This window comes from Ictalurus punctatus, chromosome 6 (assembly GCF_001660625.3).
Source record: "Ictalurus punctatus breed USDA103 chromosome 6, Coco_2.0, whole genome shotgun sequence".
Classification (NCBI taxonomy): Eukaryota; Metazoa; Chordata; class Actinopteri; order Siluriformes; family Ictaluridae; genus Ictalurus; species Ictalurus punctatus.
The window spans coordinates 25,998,676-26,022,615 of record NC_030421.2 but is presented as its reverse complement, the minus strand read 5'-3'; the positions used below and the strand labels follow the sequence as shown (position 1 = coordinate 26,022,615).

The following is a 23,940-nucleotide window of genomic DNA, read 5'->3' as shown; positions in this document are numbered from 1 at the left end:
CATGTTCTCAAAATAAAGTAATCAATATTGCATTTAAATCATTAGGTATACATTCTACAATGTCTTTTAATAATCCCATATTTCAGCTGAGCAGATGAATAGGAAAAGGAATTGATAATTGTACTTCATGGAAGATGTCTACAGATTCTGTTGCTAGTAAAACAATTACAGTACATTTACCTGTAATGATAATTTAGGCTACCTCTCCTATCTTTCTTTCATGTAAAGACTAAATAACATAAAAAAGTACGTTATTACAAATGTTTTGACATTACGCCTTCAGAATTGTTTTATCAAACATTGCAAACATTATGAATGTATTATAAAGCCCCATAGTAGGGAATAATTTTCTTGTCAGTTCAAAGCCCATACCACTGTGGATTGTTTTCAAAGCATGATACTTTCAGTTTCCAGACAAATACCAGATTTTCTTTGTGCCAACCAGTCACAGATAGAATGGTAAATGGAGGCTATTTAAATGTGTTTACTTTACTGATTAGCCATGAGGAAAGTAGTGAGATTGGTGGGGCCTGTGAGATATAATGCATTCATTCTGTTTTGAGTGCCAGCTAGTAGAGAAATAACCCGGTTCTGGACAATGTTGTTTCTACCTGATATCCTGCCCATTTCATAGTGAACTCAAACTTCCACTTTGTTATGCAATGCAGTGCAACGCTGCTGCTTTTCCTGAAACCTACAAAATATAGCAAACAGCCTGCTTAATGGCTATCATGCATTGAGTGAAAGGTTCAGGCCACTGACCTATTGTTTATTGATTTCCATTGGATTTTAGTTGGATTTATTGAAAAGGGATCCCTGTAATCCTACTCCAAAGAGTGATATAGGTAAGCATATTGTAACCAAAAGAATCATTACTCTCCAGTGTGTATATTGTACTGGATATTGTGCTGTTGTAACCTAGGATTAGGGTTAGACTCAAATGACAAATCTACAGTGACCCATGCCAGGAAAGCCCATTATTGCTGGACTGGTTTATGTTTGTCTGCTTTGTGTGTATGTTTTATGTCTGTGGTTGGGCAGATGGGGCTGTTGTGCAGTCTGTGGTCAGTGCGTTGCATGTTTTGTATAGTACAGAGAGACAGATGGCAGGTGGCCTCAGGACATGTCTCATTTACAGGATTTACATGAAGTGATTTTAGGTCTCCAGCCTTCTTTTAAACCTTATTTAACATTGCTTCCCAACATTGTTTCTTTTTTAGAATACATATCTAGTTTATCCATGCATGTTATATCTGCTGTGTTTATATCTGTGATTTTTTTTATCTGACTTTTACAAGTGCTACCATTTTAATTATACCGTGTGTTTAATTGTATTTTTTAATCATGTAAGGTCACAAACACAATGAAAAAGCAAAAACTAAATACACAAAGGCAGCATATTTATTCAGAAGCTGTAGCCATTCATATCAAGATGGTTTTGTTGGTCAGGATCATGTTGATGATAATGCCACCACAAAACCTACAGTCTGCATTTCACACTGCTATGAAGCAGCATGGTCATGATCACTGTGCTGTAGAGCAATGGAGAGATACTTTCCTCATTTCAATCATGTGCATTTTGGTTTATGTGTTCATTTTAATCTACACTGAATTTTATAAAGGTATATGTTTTGCACTTTGGGCTTATTTAATAGTGAACTCCACTATCAATTAAGATAAATAATACAAGATAAAACTTTATTGATTCAAAGGGTAAATTAGTGCTCCAACAACATACATAAAAGAGAATGCACAAATACACATAAGAAATAAAGTAAGAATAAAATAAGGATAAAGTAAGATAACATAAAATAAATATTGAAAATTAAAATCAAATTTAAAGGTTTTTTATGCATGCGTATCATAGATATAATATGATATAACTAGTAAGCCTACTGTCTATATTATGTATCAAATACATCTTTAGCTATGCTAAGGTGCAGGAAGTACAGTATATTGTGTTGACGTTCTACAGTATATTGGTTATGTATACAGTATTATACAGATCAGATAGTTGTCCACATATGAGGTACTATTCACCAATGAGGTAGTTACAGCTGCTATATTGTGTCCAATGCAGATAATGAATAGATGTGCTGTACAACGATACATGAATAAACATATGGAATAGAGCTGTACAATTTATTGGCTGCTGGGAGAAATGACCTGTGAAAGCATTCCTACTTGCAGCGGGGCAGGAGCAATCTGTTGCTCAGTGTACTCCTCTGTCCCTGTAGTGTTTTATGGAGTAGGTGGGAGGGGTACTTTATGATCACTAACACCTTTGCTAGCACCTGTTACAATCTTAATTACAATATATTTAACTTGGAAATGAATGCAGTCATAACAAATCACTGGACCAAGTGTCATATATTCATGTATTGTTGGATGACAATGATGATTAGGTTATCAACAAATATTATCATGTTGAAAGTTGCTCTATCCTTTAGCTACAAGCTATAACTCTATGCATATTTGTTGTTGATTACTATGAGTAGAAGCTACTATATAAGAACTTATAATGGTTTCCTTGTAAGATCATTTGTCTACTCATTTGCCTATTCACTCTCCTCATCTCCGACTGAAGATATAAATATTTTCATGGAGGCCATATGCTAGCACAGTGTCAATATGAATGTGCAAGTTTACTTGCAGGCCTGTCCTTTTAAATGAACTTTAAAAATACCCTCCACACTTATTCCCTTTGTAGAGCTGGCATATAATTGGCAGGTAGATAAATGATCTCCTGCCAGGGGCCAGTCTAAAGTGTTGCAGGAGCCTGTTTCAGATGAGACAGAACATGGTGTAAACACCAAGGGGCTCGTTTGCATGGTTTACAGTATGAGAGAAAACCTTCCACAAATTAGAATGTATGTCTTTTCTGCAGTATTGCAATAGTACAGCCAAGTGAGAACTATTATGACTTAAAAAGATATGAAAGAACATTCTGTTACTACTCTCTCATTTTCTTTTCGTTCAATGGCCAGGGCATTGGTGGATGTAGTGCTGGTCTCTAGTGGTAAAGCATATAGACAACATTGTATTATGCACCATAATTACACATAATTATAAAACTGGTAATTAGTGAAACATTTGTTCAAAGGCATTACTGAGGGAATACAATACAGCGATAAGAGTGCTAGCCAAATTAGTCTGCAAAATACAACTCTTCCAATTTGCCCATTTACAGTAATTATGTGGTGGCTGGAGAAACCCATTCAGATGATCAGATGGCATTTTCTACTATATAGTTATGAAAATCACAGGCTTTCCTGAACTTAAATATAATTGTCTTTACAAGATGCCTTTCTATTTCTACTGAAAGATGCCTTGCCTAAACTAAACTAAGCTACTTATTGAAAAAAATTTCTGGCAGTATATAATAATTCTAGATTTACTCATTCAAGGGAATGAGTTCTTATCAGCATCATCCACATCATTCTGTCACATCACATGATGTAATTGTCATTTGCAGCATTTAAAAACAAGCCTCACTGTTGATATGACTGCACAAATGCATTATGGTCAATTTGAATTATTAGTCATTGATTAGGTTTATGATATGTGCATTTTGATATGGCACAAATCATAGCATAATTGCATGAGAAAAACACACTTAGTTAGCAATAGCAAAGTTTTAGACAGACAGATCTGCCATCAATTACGGCTGCATTTGTTTATATGCAACAAAGGTAAGTTCCTTAACCAATGTGATTTTTCCAAAATAACTTAAATAAGAATAGAAATAATAATAATAATAATAATAATAATAATAATAATAATAATAATAATAATATAACCTTGTAATAAAGGGGGGTGGGGGGGGGGCTAATATATATCTGGAATTGGATGCACATATGGGTGTGATGGTCAGGTGTCCACAAATTTTTGGCCACATAGTGTATGAGGCATTTTAATAAAAACTAAATTTTTCATAATTGACAGCTGTTTTCCAGCATTCAGCCCCACCATTTGGCAGGTTTTTCACAAGCATCTGAGATTTACATGTTTTTTGGTTTGGTTTGATTTTTCCTCATAATTTAAGTGATGTGTAGGATAATGGAAATTGATAACCCAGAACATAAAGTGGATATGCATTGTAGGCTTCAATTAAGAAAACAAGAATCTATTTGGACTTTTCTATAATGCTCTGTCATGTGGCAATCACTGATATGAATTCAGTTTGATTGCACTGTAGCATTGTAGGATTATTTGTCAACGTCTCTAAACTGGTATCTCATTTGTCTTTAGACAACTACTCTGATTGGTCTGTTGAAGACGGCCCGGCTGCTGAGATTAGTCCGGGTGGCCAGGAAGCTGGACCGCTACTCTGAATATGGAGCAGCAGTCCTTATGCTCCTCATGTGCATTTTCGCACTTATTGCCCATTGGCTGGCCTGTATTTGGTATGCCATCGGCAACGTAGAGAAGCCTTATCTGGAGCACAAGATTGGTTGGCTGGATAATCTCGGAGTGTCTATTGGAAAACGTTACAACTACAGTGACCCCAACTCTGGACCCTCTATTAAGGACAAATATGTCACTGCACTGTATTTCACATTCAGCAGTCTGACCAGCGTGGGCTTCGGCAATGTCTCACCAAATACCAACCCAGAAAAGATCTTTTCTATCTGTGTCATGCTTATTGGATGTGAGTATGAGCTGTTTTAAGTTCAGTTATGCAGTGTAAATTCATTGTAATGTAAATTTATCAATGGAAGGGCCAACTGCTCACCAGATGTTCCAACCGCAATTCCAAAAAAGTTGGGACGCTGTGTAAAATGTAAATAAAAACAGAATGCAATGATCTGCAAATCTCATAAACCCATATGTTATTCACAATAGAATATAGAAAACATATCAAATGTTTAAACTGAGTAAATGTGCCATTTTAAGAAAAAAAATAAGATAATATTGAATTTGATGGCCATAACATGTCTCAAAAAAGTTGGGACAGGGCAACAAAATGCTGCAAAAGTAAGTGTTACATTTGGTAGGTTTTCTGTGATTTATTGTGAATAACATATGGGTTTATGAGATTTGCAGATCATTGCATTCAGTTTTTATTTACATTTTACACAGCGTCCAAACTTTTTTTGGAATTAGGGTTGTATTTGTGTGTTTAGTCATTCTTGGCACAGCAGTGACACAGTAGTGTGTGTTCAGTGGTACAGGTTTATCAGCTGTTTCAGTGTTGCTGGAGTTTTTAAACACCTCAGTAACACTACTGGCTTGAGCTGTTATCTTGGCAAAGGGAGGTAGCACAAAGTATTGACTCAAAGGGTGCCAATAATTGTTGCACACCTATATTTAACAAAGATATATATTTTTGGATAAACCTGTGTTGTGTTTGCAATTATTTGATATCCATGAGAGAAGAGTATTTTTGTGTGTTTTTTTTTAGCAAAAGATCAAAAGGTTAAACAATAAAGACAATTTTTCACAACCTTCTTTGCTCATATTTATCAAGGGTGCCAATATTAGTGGAGGGCACTGTAGGCAGACTAAGACTAAGGAAATTGCTTTTTTTTCCCCCTTTGCTGTGAAATGTTAAAACAATGCAACATAAAAACAATGAGACAATTCGAAAATAAAAAGATAGGACTTTGATATCTTGCCAATATATCTTATTGTTAATATATATTATCTGTGAGTTTATAAAATAGCACTAGATCTAGCACATACTATTATTTAGCATTTTCTATTTATATTGTGCACTCTAAAGAAAATGTGCCAACAGTTTTCAGCATAATGTATTGTGGTTAAATCAATCTGTCAAATAATGGCACTGGACTTAATATTGATCTCCCCAACACCAGGCAAGAAAAATGGCCTTAAGTCCAAGGTCAGAACTGCATGTAACTCCACCCTGCATGTATAACTCTTTGCAATTTCTGAATAGTGTTTAAGTTCATAGTTCTGTTTATCGTAACTATTAATATAGCCCAGAGTGTTTAAATATTCACAATACTGTCATGCCAGCACCACACACACTATCATGACAGTGTTATTGCTGTGCTTAGAATGATCCATCAATCAAATGATATCTGATAACTGGTGGTCGTTTTCCACTGATGTAGGAAGTAAAAATATGCTGACAAATTATGCATAACAGATGGGCTACAGTTAGTATATGTATACCTATACACCATCTACACTATATGACCAAAAGTATGTGGACACCTGACCATCACACCCATATGTGGGTCTTCCCCCAAACTGTTGTCACAAAGTTTGAAGCGAACAATTGTTTACATTTGTATGGCCTGTGTAGTGGCCTGCACTGAGCCCTGACTTCAACCCCACTGAACATCTTTGGGATGAATTGAAACAACTGTACGCCAGGCCTTCTTTACAAACATCAATGTCAAACCTCACTAATGGGCAAATCCCCACAGCCACAAGCCAAAATCTAATTGAAAGCCTTCACAGAAGAGTGGAAGCTGTTATAGCAACAAAGGAAAACCATCTCCATGTTAATGCCTATGGTTTTAGAAAGGCATGTTCAGAAAGCACATCTTGTTGTGATGGTCAATTATCCTCATACTTTTGGCCATATACTGTACTGTACTGTCATGTATATCATAATGTTTTTTGGGGGGTTTTTTAGCAAATTTGCACTATCCAAAGGAAATAAGACAGCTGTATTTGGCCTGCAGGCATAGATTTTGATACCTGTGATCTATATAATAGTATATGGCCAAAAGTACATTACTAAATGACCAACAATTGTAGATATGATGTAGATAACATATTAAACTGGAAACTAATGTATTTTTATTTGTTGTGTCTGATATTCATATTTGAACAGGAATATTTGCATTTAAATTGTCATATTCTTGTCCTGGTTAGCCCTAATGTATGCCAGCATCTTTGGGAATGTATCTGCTATCATTCAGCGGCTCTACTCAGGAACAGCACGGTATCACACACAGATGCTGCGTGTGAAAGAGTTTATCCGCTTCCACCAGATCCCCAACCCACTCAGGCAGAGGCTAGAGGAGTATTTTCAACATTCCTGGAACTACACCAATGGCATCGACATGAACATGGTGTGTTTGCATGTTGGATACAGCCATAGCCATCTAGGCTCAGTTCATGCATTACATATAATTGTTTAGCCAAATATATACAATTTTTTATCCATATTAAGACTTTTAATGAAAGGGACACATTTGCAATCCACAGTGCTCATTGTGGATGATGATTAATTTGTTAACTGGAAATGAGAGCTATTCTAAACTCATAAATAGTCAGTTTATTTCTAGTGATGTCAGCATTGTTGATGAGTTTCAAATCTACTGTAGGTTTTCATTTAGCTCCTCTAAGACATGTGAATAAATCAAATGAAATGTGTTGTAAGTATGCATAATGAATGCAACACCTTCCTCTCTCCATTTTGCTCCATACGAAATGGAATGACCTCATCACGCTGGGATGCAGGAGGTACTTATTTTTAAAAAAAATACAGGATTCTTCTTAGCCATTCTCATTTTCATCCCCTCCACTGCCTGTTATGTGCAGATGCTCACGACCTTTCCTTCATAGTGCACTTTTCATCTTACTTCATATGTTATTTTCAATAAGAATTCCATTTCAGCTTTGCATCTGCTTTGATATTTTATGTAAAGGTCTTTTAGCCTGAAGATCTTGCTGCTTACACATTAGGTGCTTGTGAAAAAAAGGAACAAACATTCCTGTATTTGTAAGCTTTAGAGGCTGCTATCTAGTTCGGCAGGTTATCGCTGTAGTTGCTGACATATTATTATTATTATTATTATTATTATTATTATTATTATTATTATTATTATTATTATTATTTTAATGGTTTGCATGTTTATCCTTATCTTTTTCTTATTTCTTTTGGTGGAATGTCTAGTACCACTATGGTAGTCTCAACACAGTGAGATGCACACTACTCTATTACTTTGTATATGGATGTTATTTCAAGAACATTTTACCCTTTTTATACACTATGAAAAGGGTAAACCTGAACTTTTATATGTTTGGATATGTTAATATGTAACTAAATATTTTAAGGTACTGTTCTATGCAATGTAATACGTGTGCTCTTAAGTAAGCTCAACATTTCCTCTTTATTGTTTCTGTCTATTTCTCTCATCTTACCTATCTAGGTGTTGAAGGGCTTTCCAGAGTGCTTACAGGCAGATATTTGTCTCCATCTGAACCGGAGTCTGCTGCAAGACTGTAAGGCCTTCCGCGGGGCAACAAAAGGCTGCTTGCGTGCTCTGGCCATGCGCTTTAAGACAACCCATGCTCCACCAGGAGACACATTGGTTCACTGTGGAGATGTCCTTACAGCACTTTACTTCCTGTCTCGAGGTTCCATCGAGATCCTGAAAGATGACATTGTCGTGGCCATTCTAGGTAATTTTGCTTCTGAATGATTTTCTTTAATCATGATTTTAAAAATACATTATGTATGTTAACTTATCAGAATTAATTATTTACTCTGTCAGCCGAAGCTGTACAGTAAGTTGATAATGCAGCCCCATTGTTATATTGTGAATAGACCCTGTCTCGATATACTGCCAATTCATTTAGAAAAGCATATTGTCTTTTTTTGTTGCTATGATGATAGCATATTCACATATTGCTCCTTCATAGCTGAGGTCAATGGTGTTCTGAAAAAAGGCACTTTTGGATTGTTTTATTAGTCTGGGGTTAAAAGCAGGAATCTCATTATTTATAACCGTTGATGGTACTGTCAATATTGATTTGTCTGTCTCAGTTTTCTTATAATGCACAGGCTAAGAATGACTGCAGTACATTTAAAAGGTTTTGGTTGCTGTTAATGTTTGTTTTGTGTAGCCTGCGTATTTGCTTTAACCAATAACAATTAAAACGGGCCTATTTGGCTTGGGCATGGTATACAATAAAGCGCATAAGAGGACCTTATAGCAATGATGTTGACTAATCATTTTACGTCTATTTATAAAAAGAATAGTTAAAAAGTGGTGTTGGAAGGGGCAAATAGACCTTTTCAATTAACCGAGAGAAAAAACATCATTACTATTTTTGGAGACATAATAGTGACTATGTACACTTTTCTAGACTGTGGAAGTAATACTACTATTACTACTACTATTAATAATAATAATAATAATAATAATAATAATAATAATAATAATAATATAACATTATATGTAGTAATAGAGCATTACAGTGGGTGTGTGTTATGTTTAACAGTTACAGTTGCTGCATTGTCACAACATGCAAATATAAATAACAACAAATAATTATAAAATTATGCATTTGTTAAGTGCAGTTTTACAAATAGCTGTAATTTTGAATACATTTTAGTTTGGCTGGCCTTGATTTAATTACTGAGGCTTTGACATTTCAGTCATTTCTCTGATGATTTAAGTCTAGTTAGTTACCCTAGGTACTATAATTAAGACTGCATCACAGGTAATAGCTCCGTCCCATATTTAAAGTAAAAGCTTGGACTGAATGTGCTGCCAGACAACCACAGTGCCTGTTATAATGGAAATTTTGCATTAAAAGAACACACTCTGGTGCATATTTTTTCAGCATTTGTATGAATATGTACTCATTTTGTCTCATTTGATGTGCCATTCTGACATTTAAATAATGGGAAAGCTAAACATTTGCCAGTGCAAAGTCTACTATATGGAGCCCGGTTTCGCAGCGGTTTCTGACGCACAGTGTTTCAGTGGACAGCCATGTACATATCCTCAAACACTGAAACACTGTGGCTCAAGAACAGAGAAACTGCCATCTTAGGTTCTTTGTGGATGTAATTAGTTGTTTTTTGTTTGTTTTTTTTACTAAAAAAGCAGTACATTGACAATGCGTTACCATATTAAATAAATCCATAAAGCACATGAATGAACATGAGCTGGAAATTGGCCTACCAGTATATTCACTACCAGTTAAATGTTTGGACAAACTATCTCATAGAAAGGTTTTCCTCATTTGTATTATTTTCGACTATTTTAGAATAAGACATGAAATAAAACATGGAATTATGCTATGATCGAAAAAATGCTAAATCAAAACTATTTTATATTTTAAATTCTTAACAGTATTCCTGATGAAGATTCGCACTCAACCAGCATTTTCTCAACCAGCTTCATAATGGAGCTTCATCCATTTTAAACTTCATAAATAGGCCAAGATCCTCATTGCAGTTATTCATTTCTAATTGAAATCATCACACTTGTTTGGTTAAACAATTTAATTTTAAGGAAAATCTACTTGCAAAAAGTAAAAAGTACATATTAAAGTTAAATTACATTGATTTAGAAATAAATTTGTACATGGGCTTCACTATTTCCCTCTATCTTAATACAATTTTCGACCATTAGCCTTTTTCAATCATAAACCTTTAACCATCTCTGAGGCGAATTCTACAACCTTCTGCCCAGTGTTACCAAGATTGGCTGTGGATCCAAAGCAACCTGACAAGGATAAAGTGGTTAGTGAAGATGAATAAATGTATATACACCTATCAACCATAACATTAAGACCACTGACAGGTGCAGTGAATAACACTGATTATCTTATTACAATTGCATCTATCAAGGGCTGGGATATACAGTTGCAATCAAAATGATTCAACCACCATTGCAAATCTGGTTTCTTGTCAAAGATTACTGACTTTCAGCCGTTTGCAATAAACAAATTAAACAAAAGCAATTCAGAAGTTCAACACAACTAATGCTTCAAGTAGTTTCCCCAAATTCAACTGAAAATGCAACTTATAATGATTTCTCCAATTTCAAAATTACTCAACCCCCTGAATAGAATCCCTCACAACAATACAAATGTGCAAAACAGGTTTTGTTTCAATCAAGGGCTTCATTAGTTGCACCAAGTGTGCTTGAGTTGGAACACATGAAATACCTGAACTGACTAGGGGTAGAAAATGATTGAAATACTTGGACGGTTAGAAAAAATAAGCTATCAACGGCTGCAACCAGATTTCTGTGAAGGCGGGTTGTGAAAACCCTCGAGTGACTGCAAAAGATCTGCAGCAAGACTTGGTGGCAACAGGCATTGAGGTTTCAGTAAGCACAGTAAGGCACATACTAAACACAGAAGACCTGCAGCAGTACTTGGTGGCAGTAGGTACTGAGGTTTCAGTGAGCACAGTAAGGCATGTATTAAACACCAGAACTCCAAGACGTACACCACTACTGACCCAAAAGCACAAGAAAAGTCGGTTCAAAATCATAAATAAACCACAGAAGTTTTGGGATTCTATTCTATGGAGAGATGAAACCAAACTTTTTGACATGAAGGATTAATGGTATGTCTGGAGGAAGAAGAATGAAGAAAGAACACTTTCCACAGTCAAACATGGTGGTGGCTCAGTGATGCTCAGGGGCTGCTTTGCATCCTCTGGCACTGGAAACCTGTAGCATGTGGAAGGCAAGATGGATTCATTGAAGTATCAGGAAATCCTAAGAGAAAACATCATGCTGTCTATGAGGAAGCTGTAGCTTTGGCATCATTGGACCTTCCAACAGGACATGTTTCCGACAGGACACAATGATCCTAAGCATACCTCAAATTCCACCAAGTCTTGGTTGCAACAGAAGTCCTGGAAAATTCTACAGGGCCATCACAGTCACCTGACTTGAACTCCATAGAAAATCTTTGGTGGGATTTGAAGAAGGTGATTGTAGAACACAAACCCAAAAATATTACTGAACTGAAGGCCATTGCTCATGGAATGGGCTAAGATTTCAAATTGTGATGGCTTGACGACTGGGTCAGAGAAGATCTGGCACGAGGATGCACTGTGGGAAGAAGGTAGAGGCAGGGTGATGTTTTGGGCAGTGTTCTGCTAGGAAACCTTGGGTCCTGGAATTCAGTTGGATGTTACTTTGACACGTTGGTCTGCATTGTTGAAGACCAAGTACACTCCTTCATGGCAACAGTATTCCCTAATGTCAGTGGCCTCTTTCAGCAGGATAATGCGCCCAGCAACACACACACAAATTGTTCAGGAATACTTTGAGGAACATGACAAAGTGTTCAAGGTGTTGACTTCCCCGAATTCCCCAGATCTCAATGCAATCGAGCATCTGTGGGATGTGCTGGACAAACAAGTCATATCCAAGGAAGCCCCACGTAGTAACTTAGGGATCTGCTGCTAATGTTTTGGTGCAAGATACCACAGCACCTTCAGAGGTCTTGTGGAGTCCAGGCCTCAGTGGGTCAGAGCTGTTTTGGTGGCACCAGCAGGACCTACACAATATTAGGTAGGTGGTTTTAAGGTTATGGCTGATCAGTGTACAGTGTGTCCAGACGTGATTGAACTGTATGCAAAGTGCCAAAAACTGAAGGGGGGGGGGGGATCATTGTGATAGCAGCCGTAATTAATCAATAAGTATATAAAAAAAAAGAAGCCCAAGACAAAGGAACCTTAGCAGCACCCAAAATATCACTTAAAGCTGAGTCTCTCTGTGATGACGTTGATGTCATCATAAACTGATCTTTTGAATTAGTTCTACTCTAAGTACTTTAAGCTGGCTATGACCTGACACCTGAAATATGATCTTCTTTGGCACTAATTTCAGCCAGAAGTAAAGATCTAACATTTTAAAACCTGGTTACCTGCAAAAGTGAAAAAAATTATTTAATAATTTAATAATTACATTTAAAGATTTCATTCCAGCTGCACTGCAGAAGCATCATAGACATTTGAACAGCCAGTATCTGATTACAAACTAAATTGATATAGCGGACATAAGCCTGGTATGTAGCTCTCCAAAAACTTGCTCAAAGCCTGACATCTGCTGTGTGAGAAAATCAAACTTAACAAGCAAGGATTTCGTCATCTTTTGGCAGACTGAATATTTTTACAGCTGCATTTCTTAAACTGCCCCCAAACCTATCATGATCTGAGGAAAGATTAAAAAGTCTTTCTCTTTTTCTTTTTTGACTGTTTGCCACAATTCAGACACAGCAACATCCAACAGGTTTTCCCAGACTGCCACATATTTACAGTGAGTTTGAATTTAGCGTGATTATCAAAAGTGTTACTATTCCTTTTGAAGAAGGACAGCAAAGCCTGTCAGCCACATATGATGGAGAGTCTGTAGACATCAAAGTGTAAACCAGCATCAGGCCAATCTGTGCTTCAATAATGAATGACACAGATGAGTACAGGGTGATCCTTTTTCCACCTTGTTTTGCAAAAAGTCTTGATTTGTGCTAAGATTTACAATTCTTAGGTTTAATTCTCTCTAAACCATTTTATAATGATTGTCATGATGCAGTGCAGCTGGGAAAGAATACCCAGGATCTGTCAATGCTGACATTTTGTTCTCTTTTCAACTGCTCCTTTTGAAGACAACCACTAAATGTTTTGCAGAGACAAAACCAAACCGTTTCCAAAGATCCAATATTTTAATCACCCCGTTGTACATACCCTAAAAAAGCTTCAGGGAATAATCTCACATAGATTAGATAATATTTGTACCTAAGAACTGCTACTGTAATCGTAATGACTTTTCTGTGCTTATCCCAGGACTCCTATTCACAATATTCTCATACTCAACACCTACTACTGTTTGACTTTACAGCTGTAGAAGAGTAATGATTTGTAATCCCACTAATGGGTGTCACCCAGAAGAGGGTGAGTTCCATTTTAAGCCTGCTTCCTCTCCAGGATTCTTCCTTATGTTCTCTCAGAATTTATTTATTTATTTATTTATTTTTGCCACTGGACTGCTCATTAAGGATTTAAATATACATCGGAACTTCTATAAAGCTGTGTTGTGATGATGTGTATTATTAACAGAGCTATACAAATAAAATTGATCAGAATTTAATTGAATTAAGCACTGTCCAGTTTCATGCATGCATCACAAAAAAAATATGTAACTACATTATTCTTTTTCCAGGCAAGAATGACATCTTTGGAGAGATGATCCACTCATATGCAAAACCAGGAAAGTCGACAGCAGATGTGCGAGCTCTGAGCTACTGTGATCTGCACACCATCAACCGGGAAGAACTGCTTGAGGTGCTGGATATGTACCCTGAGTTCTCCGACCACTTTCTTACCAACCTGGAGCTCACCTTTAACCTGAGAGATGAGAACCAAGTAAGAATTTCTTGGCACTGTAAAAAAAGTGTCCATTTATAATGTTATTCACCCCTAGTATACTTCTAACTCTCTGTCCTGCTATAATAGGTGAATTTCCCTCTGGGATGAATAAAGTTATCTATCTATCTGGCTGTCTGGCTGTCTATCTATTTTTCTTTTTCTTTCTTTCTTTTTTTCTTTCTTTCTTTCTTTACTGAGATTACGACAAGACACCACTTTGAAATAGTTGTAGCAGTAATCAGAGAAGTAATAAATATTTAGCAGAATTTCTGTATGCGTATTTTCAGTACGGAAGTACGGAGGACCTAAGCGGCCATACATGATTAATTTTTTTCTTTGTTGTTTTCTCATGATCTCGACATAATTTCATCATAATCTCACAACATGTTCACGTTTTATACTACAACCTAAAATACATCAGTAATACCCACTCATGATTTTTTAAAGCTTTTACATGTCTTGAAAAAGACGGTTACTAACAAGTAGCTAAATGGTACTGCAGAGGCTGTCGGGGACTTTAAACATCACCACGCGGAACAGGAACACTCACCTACTACATCCTCGTTGTGTTTGTACTCCCACTCTTGCAAACTATTCAAACTCAAACTTTCTAACTTGTAGATTTACCAGTTTATAATATTTTCCAATTGTAGTGTTTTTTTTTTTTTAAATAAAGATTGAAAGAGTTGTCGTAAGCTTAGTGGTGGTGGCATTGAAGTCATGCAACAATGGTGTAGTTCGTTCATAGCTTAACATTAGCTTTTTACTTCTGGCGATTGTATTTAGGCTTCAAAATTCATAAAAGTTGTGTTCGTTTGTGAAGATTATCTTGATGAACAAAATATGTAAGAATCAAAAACTTTTGTTGGTCTCAGTGCTTAGTTTCCACAATAATCCAAAAGCCAATGGAAAAAATCATATTGGCTTTTTGTTGAGGGAACCAGTGTGATGCTAACTTCCGGGTTGGCCTACAAAAATACGTCATCCCTGCAGGATTGACAATTTCCACATTAGTATCTGACACTTGACACCCCTCTCTCTTAATTTGGAGATAAAGTCTCTACAGCAGGCAATTATTACATTTATGATGGCGAAGATGCCAACGTGCATGCAACACCAGTCCCATTCACAAGGCGCAAGATTTTTTCGGGATAAAAAGTCAAGATCACGAGAAAACAACTTGTTTGTTATGTTGATCACGAGAAAATTAAGTCAAGATCACGAGAAAACCTCTTGTTATGTCGAGATCATGAGAAAACAACTTGTTATTTCGAGATCACAAGAAAATTATGTCATGATCATGAGAAAACAACAAAGAAAAAAATTTTATAATGTATGGCTGCTAAGGGCTTCCGTATTTCAGAGTGACTCTTAAACACTAATTCTTGTCTCAACACAGACCAGTTATTCACAAGATAGTGACTCAGAAGGAGAAGACAATAAGGACAAGAGAAAGATTTCCTTCAATTGTAAGCAAACCAAAGGTAATATAATAATAATAATTATAATAATAATAATAATAATAGTTTATACAGCTTCCATTTTATGCATGTTATCAAGGTTTTATTGTGCATTAAAATTGTCTCATATTTGCAATGTTGCATTTTTGCGTGCTTGTCTGCTTCTTTTTGTCCTTTATATATATGGATATAGTACTATAATCCAGCTATTTTAAGCAATGTATAGAGTATAAATTGTCTCAGTAGATTATGATCATTGTACTGATAACTTAAAATGCCTTTCTCACACCAGTTATTTCGTTATGATAGGATGAATATGGGCTGCTAATGCTGTCGAACAGTTTACATACATTTTCTCTGGGATTTTCTGAAAATAATAAGAATTACATTTAGGGATGCACCGATTCCAGTACTCGTGTATCGGCCCGATACTGTGCTCATGTACTCGTACTCGTAAAACTACCCCGATACAACCGCACCGATACCACTTTATGACAACGTGACATAGCCTAACCTCTCGTCAGTTGAGCAGGTAGTCAGAAGAGGAGCAGTGGCAGCAATTTGGAGATATTTTAAGATAAGTGATGATGATAAAAGTAGAGCAGACTGCAAACTATGCTCTGCTAAACTGTCAAGAGGAGGGTTAACACAAGCAATTTGCTTAAACATCTAAAGAACAAACATAATGCCGAGTGCAAAGAGTTTGCTAATGCTAGAACGGGAAACAGCAACAACCAACTTTGCAGCAAACGCTGGAGAAGCGAGAGAAAATGTCCAGAGACAACCCACGGACAGTAAAAATAGCAGAAGCTCTTACCCAGTTCATTGCTCTTGATGACCAACCGTTGTCAGTTGTAGATAATACAGGATTTCGACATATTCTTGGTGTACTTGAGCCGAAGTATGAGATTCCCAGCCATCACCACATTACAGATACCGTGTTACCAAAGCTGCATGACTTGGTAAAAAAGCACATCAGGAACCTCTTGCAGGACATTTCAGACTTCAGCTTCACCACTGCTATTTAGACTAGCAGTGTCAGCCCAATGTCTCTTCTAAGTTAACAGCACAGTGGATTGATGGGGATTTTACTCCCCAGAGAGTCGTTTTACAAGCAACACAGTTTAGGGGTTTGCACACTGGCCAAGCCAAAGCAGGTGCGTTTGATGACATGCTTCAGACTTGGGGCATTCCGAAAAGCGTGAAGTACTCATATCGGTACTTGGTATCGGCAAGTACCCAAATGTAAGTACTTGTACTTGGTCTGGAAAAAAAAGTGGTATCAGTGCATCCCTAATTACATTGGTGCTGATCCTTAGAGTTACAGTATTGATTGCTAAATGCATGCACATTTATTTTTCACAAAAAAATTCACAACTGAGCATGCCCAAATATTGGCCAATATCCAAGGTTACTCTGGAAATTGCTCCTTATGGATTTCAGGAGATGTTCAGTGTACCAGTGGAGAAAGTTTCTACATGATTAACTTTGGCCATATTGCTTTTTACCTTGGAATGAGAGTTTTCTCAGCAGGAGTTCCAAGAAGGAGACCACATTGCTGCACTTTCCCAGGGCACATTGGTTGGAATAGCCTATAATTTGTTTAGAAGAGTTTCTTCTGCCATAAAATGTCATTCAGTGTTTCTGGTACAGACTGTATATTTTATTATTGACTAAATTGCAGTCATGTCAACTGTAGTCTTTCTCACTGATTCAAGTTAAGAGAAAGTGTTTTGGTCATCTTAGAACAGATTCCTAAGAGTTTTTTAGGGATTCTTAAGAATTTTGGGGCTTTAGCTTCCTAAAGGGATTTTATTTCACATGCTTTCTGAAAAGAAAACCTTCTGTCATACGGTTCTACACAGAACCATTAAGGTTTCCCCAGAGGTATAAACGAAAAGGTACTAGATGGATTTTAAAGTATAGTTTTCTAGTTTTAAGTCACTTTCAAGTCATTCATGTGTACCTACTGCACAAATACAATCTTCAAAACCTCCTCTTTATAGATAACACTGTGTGTGTGTGTGTGTGTGTGTGTGTGTGTGTGTGTGTTAAGTGGTATTATTGTTTTCTCTGGAGGCTGCCAGTGGAGGTACAGGGTGTTCCTTTAACTGATGTTGACATCCCACAGGGGGCAGCATCAAGGACATGGAAAATGAGAACAAGAATGAGCGGCGTGAGTCACGACTCAGCTCAAAAAGAGGCTCTGATGACTGCAGGGCTTCCAGGGAGGAGCAGCAAAGAAATCAGGCTGCTGGAATAATGGAATATCCATGTGTAGAGAGTTACACCCCAACTTCTGATTGCAGCCCGTTTAGTGGCAAGCTGGAGAGAGAGGCATATTACTATGGTAAGACATCATCACTGTCCTTAAGCCCAGTGGACCAACTCAAATCCATCTGGGGAATGTAGCTTATCTCATTTCTAATGGGAATGGAGGTAACACTCTGTGGTAGATTTGACATTAGAATTCATGTTAAGTAGTAGTAATTTGCTCTTTACTGCGTTTGTGGGACTGGACAGTTTGTGCATTTATTACTCTCATCTGCACAGTGCCCTGTTCCCTAAAAAAAAAAAAGTGCCATCATCAGGCTATTCACCTGTTTTAGGTAACTTAGTACTTTAGTCTATTTTGGCCCTTTAGTCAACCCCATAGCAACACCAACACCTTGCCCTGGTGTCATCTCATGTGTAAGGAACAACATTTAATGGACCATGTTCTCACACAAAAATAATCCATGCCAGCCCAAAGTGTGTTGTTCCATTTTAACTGTTTTTGGGGACATTTAATATTGTGGAACGTCCATGAGACAAGTTCCTATTATCACATTAGAACAGCTATAAACTGTAATTTCCTCACCAGCCCTTCTCTTTACTGTCTTGCTAAAAAGAAACACAAACTCCATGCCTGGAACTGTTACAAAGCACAGACACCTGACACTCTTTCCATAAATATTACATATACATCTAACAGAAAGCTTCACCTTATTAACAATTATTTTATATTATGTTCATTAAACAACAATTTTTTATTCAGTTTAATTATTAGCCTTTTTTGTATGGGGTATGCACCATTTTGTGGAGCATACCCCATACAAGTCGCCGTGAATGAGCAGTTACTAGAGGAACGATAATGTATTAGAACTAGTGCAATAATATAAACCTATCATTTATGTTACAGCTGGAACTACTGTCAAAGCTGCTGTTATAGAAAATTAATCAAAAACCTTCTGATTTGTGAATTCAGTCGTGCTGTGGTATAAACTGTAATTAATGTCATTAATCAGCATTGTTCTAGTTAGACTGATCGATTCTAATACAGAAACATGAGCTTCAAATATATAGATGATTTTCAAAATGACTTTCTTTACTCTTTTAGTTTGATTGATGATTAAATATTAAAATATTCTACACTTCTAAAACAACGACTGAAGGGTTTTTCAAGGAAAACAGGGAACTGATAATTAAACAATTAAACAGTAATCAGAACCGGTACTTAATCATGCTAAAGATACACACTGAGCAGAAGGAAGAAAATGAGGGAGCAGTTCAGGCCTCACTGGAGAAGCTCTCTCAGAAGCTTAAGTCCCAGCTCCTTTTACAGACTATAGGAAAATCCGTTGGCTTACCATTCCCATCAGGTTCTCCTCAGTGTGGACATAATGTCCCACGTCGCTCTCCCAGAGCCAAGCAGAGTTAATTCCACATAGCCTTCGAGGAGGCACTTCCCTCCCGCATGGCTAAAGGAGAGTGGATTGCTCTTTGAATGTGACCTACAGTATATTAGCTTTTTTAATAGGTATGACCTATCATAACTGGAGAAATACACCGGACAAAGACAAAAGTACATATCATATTATGAACACACCTGTACACACCAGATAGACCAACAGATATTGAGTGATAACATGCTTAGGTTATGGTGAACTGTCAATAAACATTAACTCAACTTGAGTTTAGTAGTTTATTTAGTGTGCAGTCATTTCTCTTTAGATTTTGACCAGTAGCATGTCATTTAGACACTGTATGTAAGTACAATCCTGAGATCAGAGCACATTTCTTGTGTAGACCATTTCAGATTGTACAATATTTATAGCTATATACGGTATACTATGAGATTTATTCTCAAGTCTCAGACATGATGCATTTTGATTAGACTCATGCATTCCTGCTTAGAGAAACTTATCCCTCAGATCAAGAGGCTTGAATTCCTATAAAACTATAATACCACTGCCTGCATTTTTTTATTTCTGCAGTTTTGCATGGTGAAATCAGTGGGCAGGAAAAGTTACTGATGTTTGAAATTGCAGAGTGTTTCTGGCTGTAGGCATAAGTGGCATTTTTAACTGGCGGAGACTGATTGAATGGCATCATTTGCCTCTTTTCTTACCCCAGAGTCTGATTTCAGATCAGCCCGAATCAGTGCTCAGTTTTTCTGCTGGCTTCTAAACACACAGGTGGAAGCAGAAGATAACCTTTTGTCTGTAGTCTCTCTGTTAGGCTGCTGCTCAGAGATAGGAGCATCTCTGCGGCACAAAAGCTGTAAATAATGATAGCATAATGGGACTCTGTTGGTCACCCTAGTGATTTTGATAACATCTGTAAATAAAGTATAGGATAAAAAGTCTTCTGAAAGCACAAGGAGAATAATTCTTTGTGTGCGTGTGTTTTTGTGTTCGCACATCCAGAAAGGCCAAATGCTGACTGGGAAAGAGTGAGGCCGCGGGAGGCTTTGGAAGACTCACTAGCTCAGACTCACAAGCTGAGAAGGAAGAAAGAGGAGGAGCTAGACTCCGATCTCACATATGGAGAAGTGCAACAGAGACTGGACCACCTGCAGGATCACCTGAACAGGTACCAGAGTTTCACCCATTCACACACAGACACAATACACACATTGTATTTTTGCTCTTAATGTTGTTGCTGTTGTTGCTTTTGTTGGAAATATATATTTATTTCTTATTCTAAATATTAGATATCAGATTTTTACTGTATATATTACATTTTAAAATCAGACATGCTAGAAGTTCAGAGATCTGTCTGATGACCCACAGTGTTTCCATTACTGGTGCCCCTAATGAACAAAATTGTGTGTGCTAATTTAAAACCACACATTCACAACTTCCCTATTCGACAAATTTATCCATGTACCAAAGGGAACAGTGCTTAGTGTTATCACTCATGCACGTGGAAAACAGACATGGTGTGAAGAGCAGACGTAGCTCAGTGATTAGTACACACACACATACAGACACACACACATATATACAAATATACACACTGGCAGACAGCAGACTAACAGCAGGTGGTATTTTTAGCTGAATTGTTGGCTGAGGGGGAAAGACACATCACGGCACAGAAATCCTTCACCAGCTGAGTCTCACATCTCTGATCTCCATTAGAGGCCCAAACAACCCTGATCTCTCTCTCTCTCTCTCTCTCTCTCTCTCTCTCTCTCTCTCTCTCTCTCTCTCTCTCTCGCTCATTTATTTTGCTGCTGGGCAAATAACGCATTCTACACTACAGATACTGTCAAGAAATGTACACTTAAAAATGCCACATTTCATAAACAACATATACACTTGTGCATGTAAACATTTTTATTATTATTATTATTGTGTAAGAAGTTAATTCAGTCCCAAACAAGGAAGGGTAAAGTGTCGGTCTGTCATTATCCAAATACTTTCATAAGGCTTCCTTTCTGAGCTCCAGAGCTAATGGGTTTAATATTATTTTACTAACTGGCAAATAACATATCAACTCTAAAGAAAAGAAATACATTGTTGATATAGCAATTTATATGTCTCCTGGAGAGAAAAAAAAAAAAAAAAACAGATTTGTTTTCTGTCATTTTACCAGATTATATTTCAGACCAATGTCAATATCATAGTGATCAAAGAACAGGCTCCCACTAGAGTTCTGTTTCAGTTTCTACACCACAAATACACAGCTTTACTAACAATGCCTTGCATTCGTTTATGCATTTTCAACATTATAAATTTAAACAGGTTGTGATCACTGGTTTATTCATTTGATTTATTTTTTATCCTTTCAGTCTATATGCATATGGGTAAACTGTAATAAGAAGACGCATGTTAGCTAGATATATTTAGTTCAGAGCCACAGTTTATAGTCCTGTGTGTTTTTCCAGGCTGGAGTCTCAGATGACTTCAGACATCAAGGCTATCCTGTGTTTACTGCAAAGAAGCTTATCTACAGGCCCTCCTGCATACAGCGCAGTCACTGCCAGTCTGGAGAAACAGGCCATCGGAGCACAGTCTGCAGTCAACACCAGCCTAACCTTCACACCTGCCCCACAGGTAACACTCAACTTACCACAGGTAACATGCATGTTTTTGGTTTCTGACCAAACATTCATTAAAACTCAATGATAATCATACAAAATGTATATAATTGGCTGTTTTGGTATACAAGACATGTTATAAAGTAGGAAAGAGTGAGGTGCACTGAATTTTTTAACAGCAAGGGGCCTGTTTTAATAGTACTCTCATCTTCTTGCATGTTGGGAAGCCTATAGTGCACTGGATCTCATTTTTACCATTGGAAGGGCATACATTATGGCATTTCATCATGCGTGTTTCCTCACACATAGGAGAACCCTATATGACACTGCATAATGTATTCTCCACTGGAAGGGCACCCTAGAGGACATTTTGTGTTTTCTTGAATGTAGGGGGACTCTACGGGGCATTTCGTCAGCCTGTGGGCCCTTTCCCCTGCCCTTCCCTGAGTCCGCCATTCTTTTAAATATTTATAGTTATCTTTAATGGTGTCAAGCATCCACAAATCACATTATTTCTTGTGATCACTTTGTTATGAACAGTTATAAACAGTGTTATAAACAGTCTTTTTTTTCTCTTGACATTAATAAGACAAAAAATTCACTTTGTCATGTTACCAAGGAAGTGCAAAGACCGGACTGTTGCTCTGACACTGGAGACTCCTTCCAAAAAGATACAAAAACATGACTATATTAATGATTACAGACTTTTTAACAACATTTTGTGTGGAGTATTCACCAAACAAGTCTCTGTCCAAGTTGTTACTCTATAAACAATTAGAACAAGTGCATTGATATAAATCTTGCAGACAGAACTACTGTCAGAGTTACTGTTATAGAAAATTAATAGAAACCTTGTGAGCAAGCAGAACTGAGAAGTCAACAGCACTGCTGTATAATTTTTTTATTTTTTTATTTTTTTTTTTTTGGGGGGGGGGGGTGTTTCATACAGCATATAATTATTTACTATTGTAGCTTATCACTGGTAAGTACTATATTGCTACTGTAAGAAATCTATATTAAGTGTACAGAGGAAATTAATATCTCTTTCAGACATTGTTGAGTTCTTTGACGTAAAGTCTTACGAATTACATATTAAGCCTGGCTCATACAGTATAGCTAATTGCATAATGAAAGACTATATAGCAGACAAAGCTCACACAGACACCCTTTCTCTTTCTGTCCAGGACCAGGAGACAATTCAGCCCCACAGCCCTACATCAAACGAGAATGTCCTCTCCAAGCATCAACATTCCAAATCATTTCTTTCAATCCACCTCTCCTCACCGTCTCAGAAACCCATCAGCAGTACAGCAGCCCTGGGACTCCACAGGCCTCTGTCAGACCCTGGACTGCCAAGATGTAGCACTGAGTCCCTTCCATGACTATAAGACTTCACTTCCATATACCGTAGGGGGATGCATTTCCACCTTTAAGAACATTAGGTTTGTATGTGCAAGGAGAATAATAATCCTGAAAGTTATATCCATGGAGCTGAAACTTTAATTCATTTTGTTGAAGTTGAACATTCTGTTTGGTTTGAGTGAGAATCCCTCTAACCTCTTTTGTAGGTTTTGCTCCATGCTAGCCTGCTGGATGTGAATACATAACCTCACTCAAGGACTCAGGGTCTGGTTCATGACTACATTACACAATGAATAGTGATGGTGGACTCTCATCTTTATGATGGTTCATTCCCCCGTTATAAAGCCTTCTGCTGTATTTTATCATGATTGCAGAACACTACAAATTCATTAAACACTGGGATAGTTTGAAAATCTGAGACTGTCAGTAGTACTATGGTATAAGTACTATGATTTTTTTTTTTTTTGGTTGACGAACAGCACTTCTGCAGGTGTCACAGCCATGTAGCCATTTTCTGCCTCGGTTTACAGTTACACAACTTTGTTATTATCAAAGTCTAAAAATTCAGGAGATAATAAGAAACTGGTATTTGAGAATATCAATATTTTCTCACACATGTAATTACCACTTTCATGTACTTACAGCACATTCCTGTTTTAAAGGTTAAGTAGCATGTGGCAAGTCTGTCCATAGAAACGTGCATGTCT

The 23,940-nt window shown here is 37.1% G+C and overlaps 1 protein-coding gene across 3 annotated transcripts in view; it reads left to right on the top strand.

The window, feature by feature from the left end:
• The window catches only part of LOC108266752 (potassium voltage-gated channel subfamily H member 7), a 74,069-nt gene extending 50,421 nt beyond the window's left edge, over positions 1-23,648 (top strand). Inside the window, exons 7-16 of one of the 3 annotated variants that reach the window (XR_006982646.2) lie at positions 4,252-4,651; positions 6,853-7,052; positions 8,136-8,388; positions 13,902-14,104; positions 15,507-15,591; positions 17,699-17,917; positions 20,256-20,421; positions 21,719-21,908; positions 23,056-23,313; positions 23,440-23,648. Coding sequence is in view for 1 of the 3 variants with exons in the window: in XM_053681061.1 (XP_053537036.1) it covers positions 4,252-4,651; positions 6,853-7,052; positions 8,136-8,388; positions 13,902-14,104; positions 15,507-15,591; positions 17,699-17,917; positions 20,256-20,421; positions 21,719-21,908; positions 23,056-23,253 (1,914 nt within the window). In the remaining 2 variants the exon portion in view is untranslated. Of the gene's footprint in view, positions 1-4,251; positions 4,652-6,852; positions 7,053-8,135; positions 8,389-13,901; positions 14,105-15,506; positions 15,592-17,698; positions 17,918-20,255; positions 20,422-21,718; positions 21,909-23,055 lie in introns of all 3 variants that reach the window. The other 2 variants (XR_008396592.1, XM_053681061.1) reach the window with 2 other exon arrangements.
• Positions 23,649-23,940: the final 292 nt, after the last annotated feature.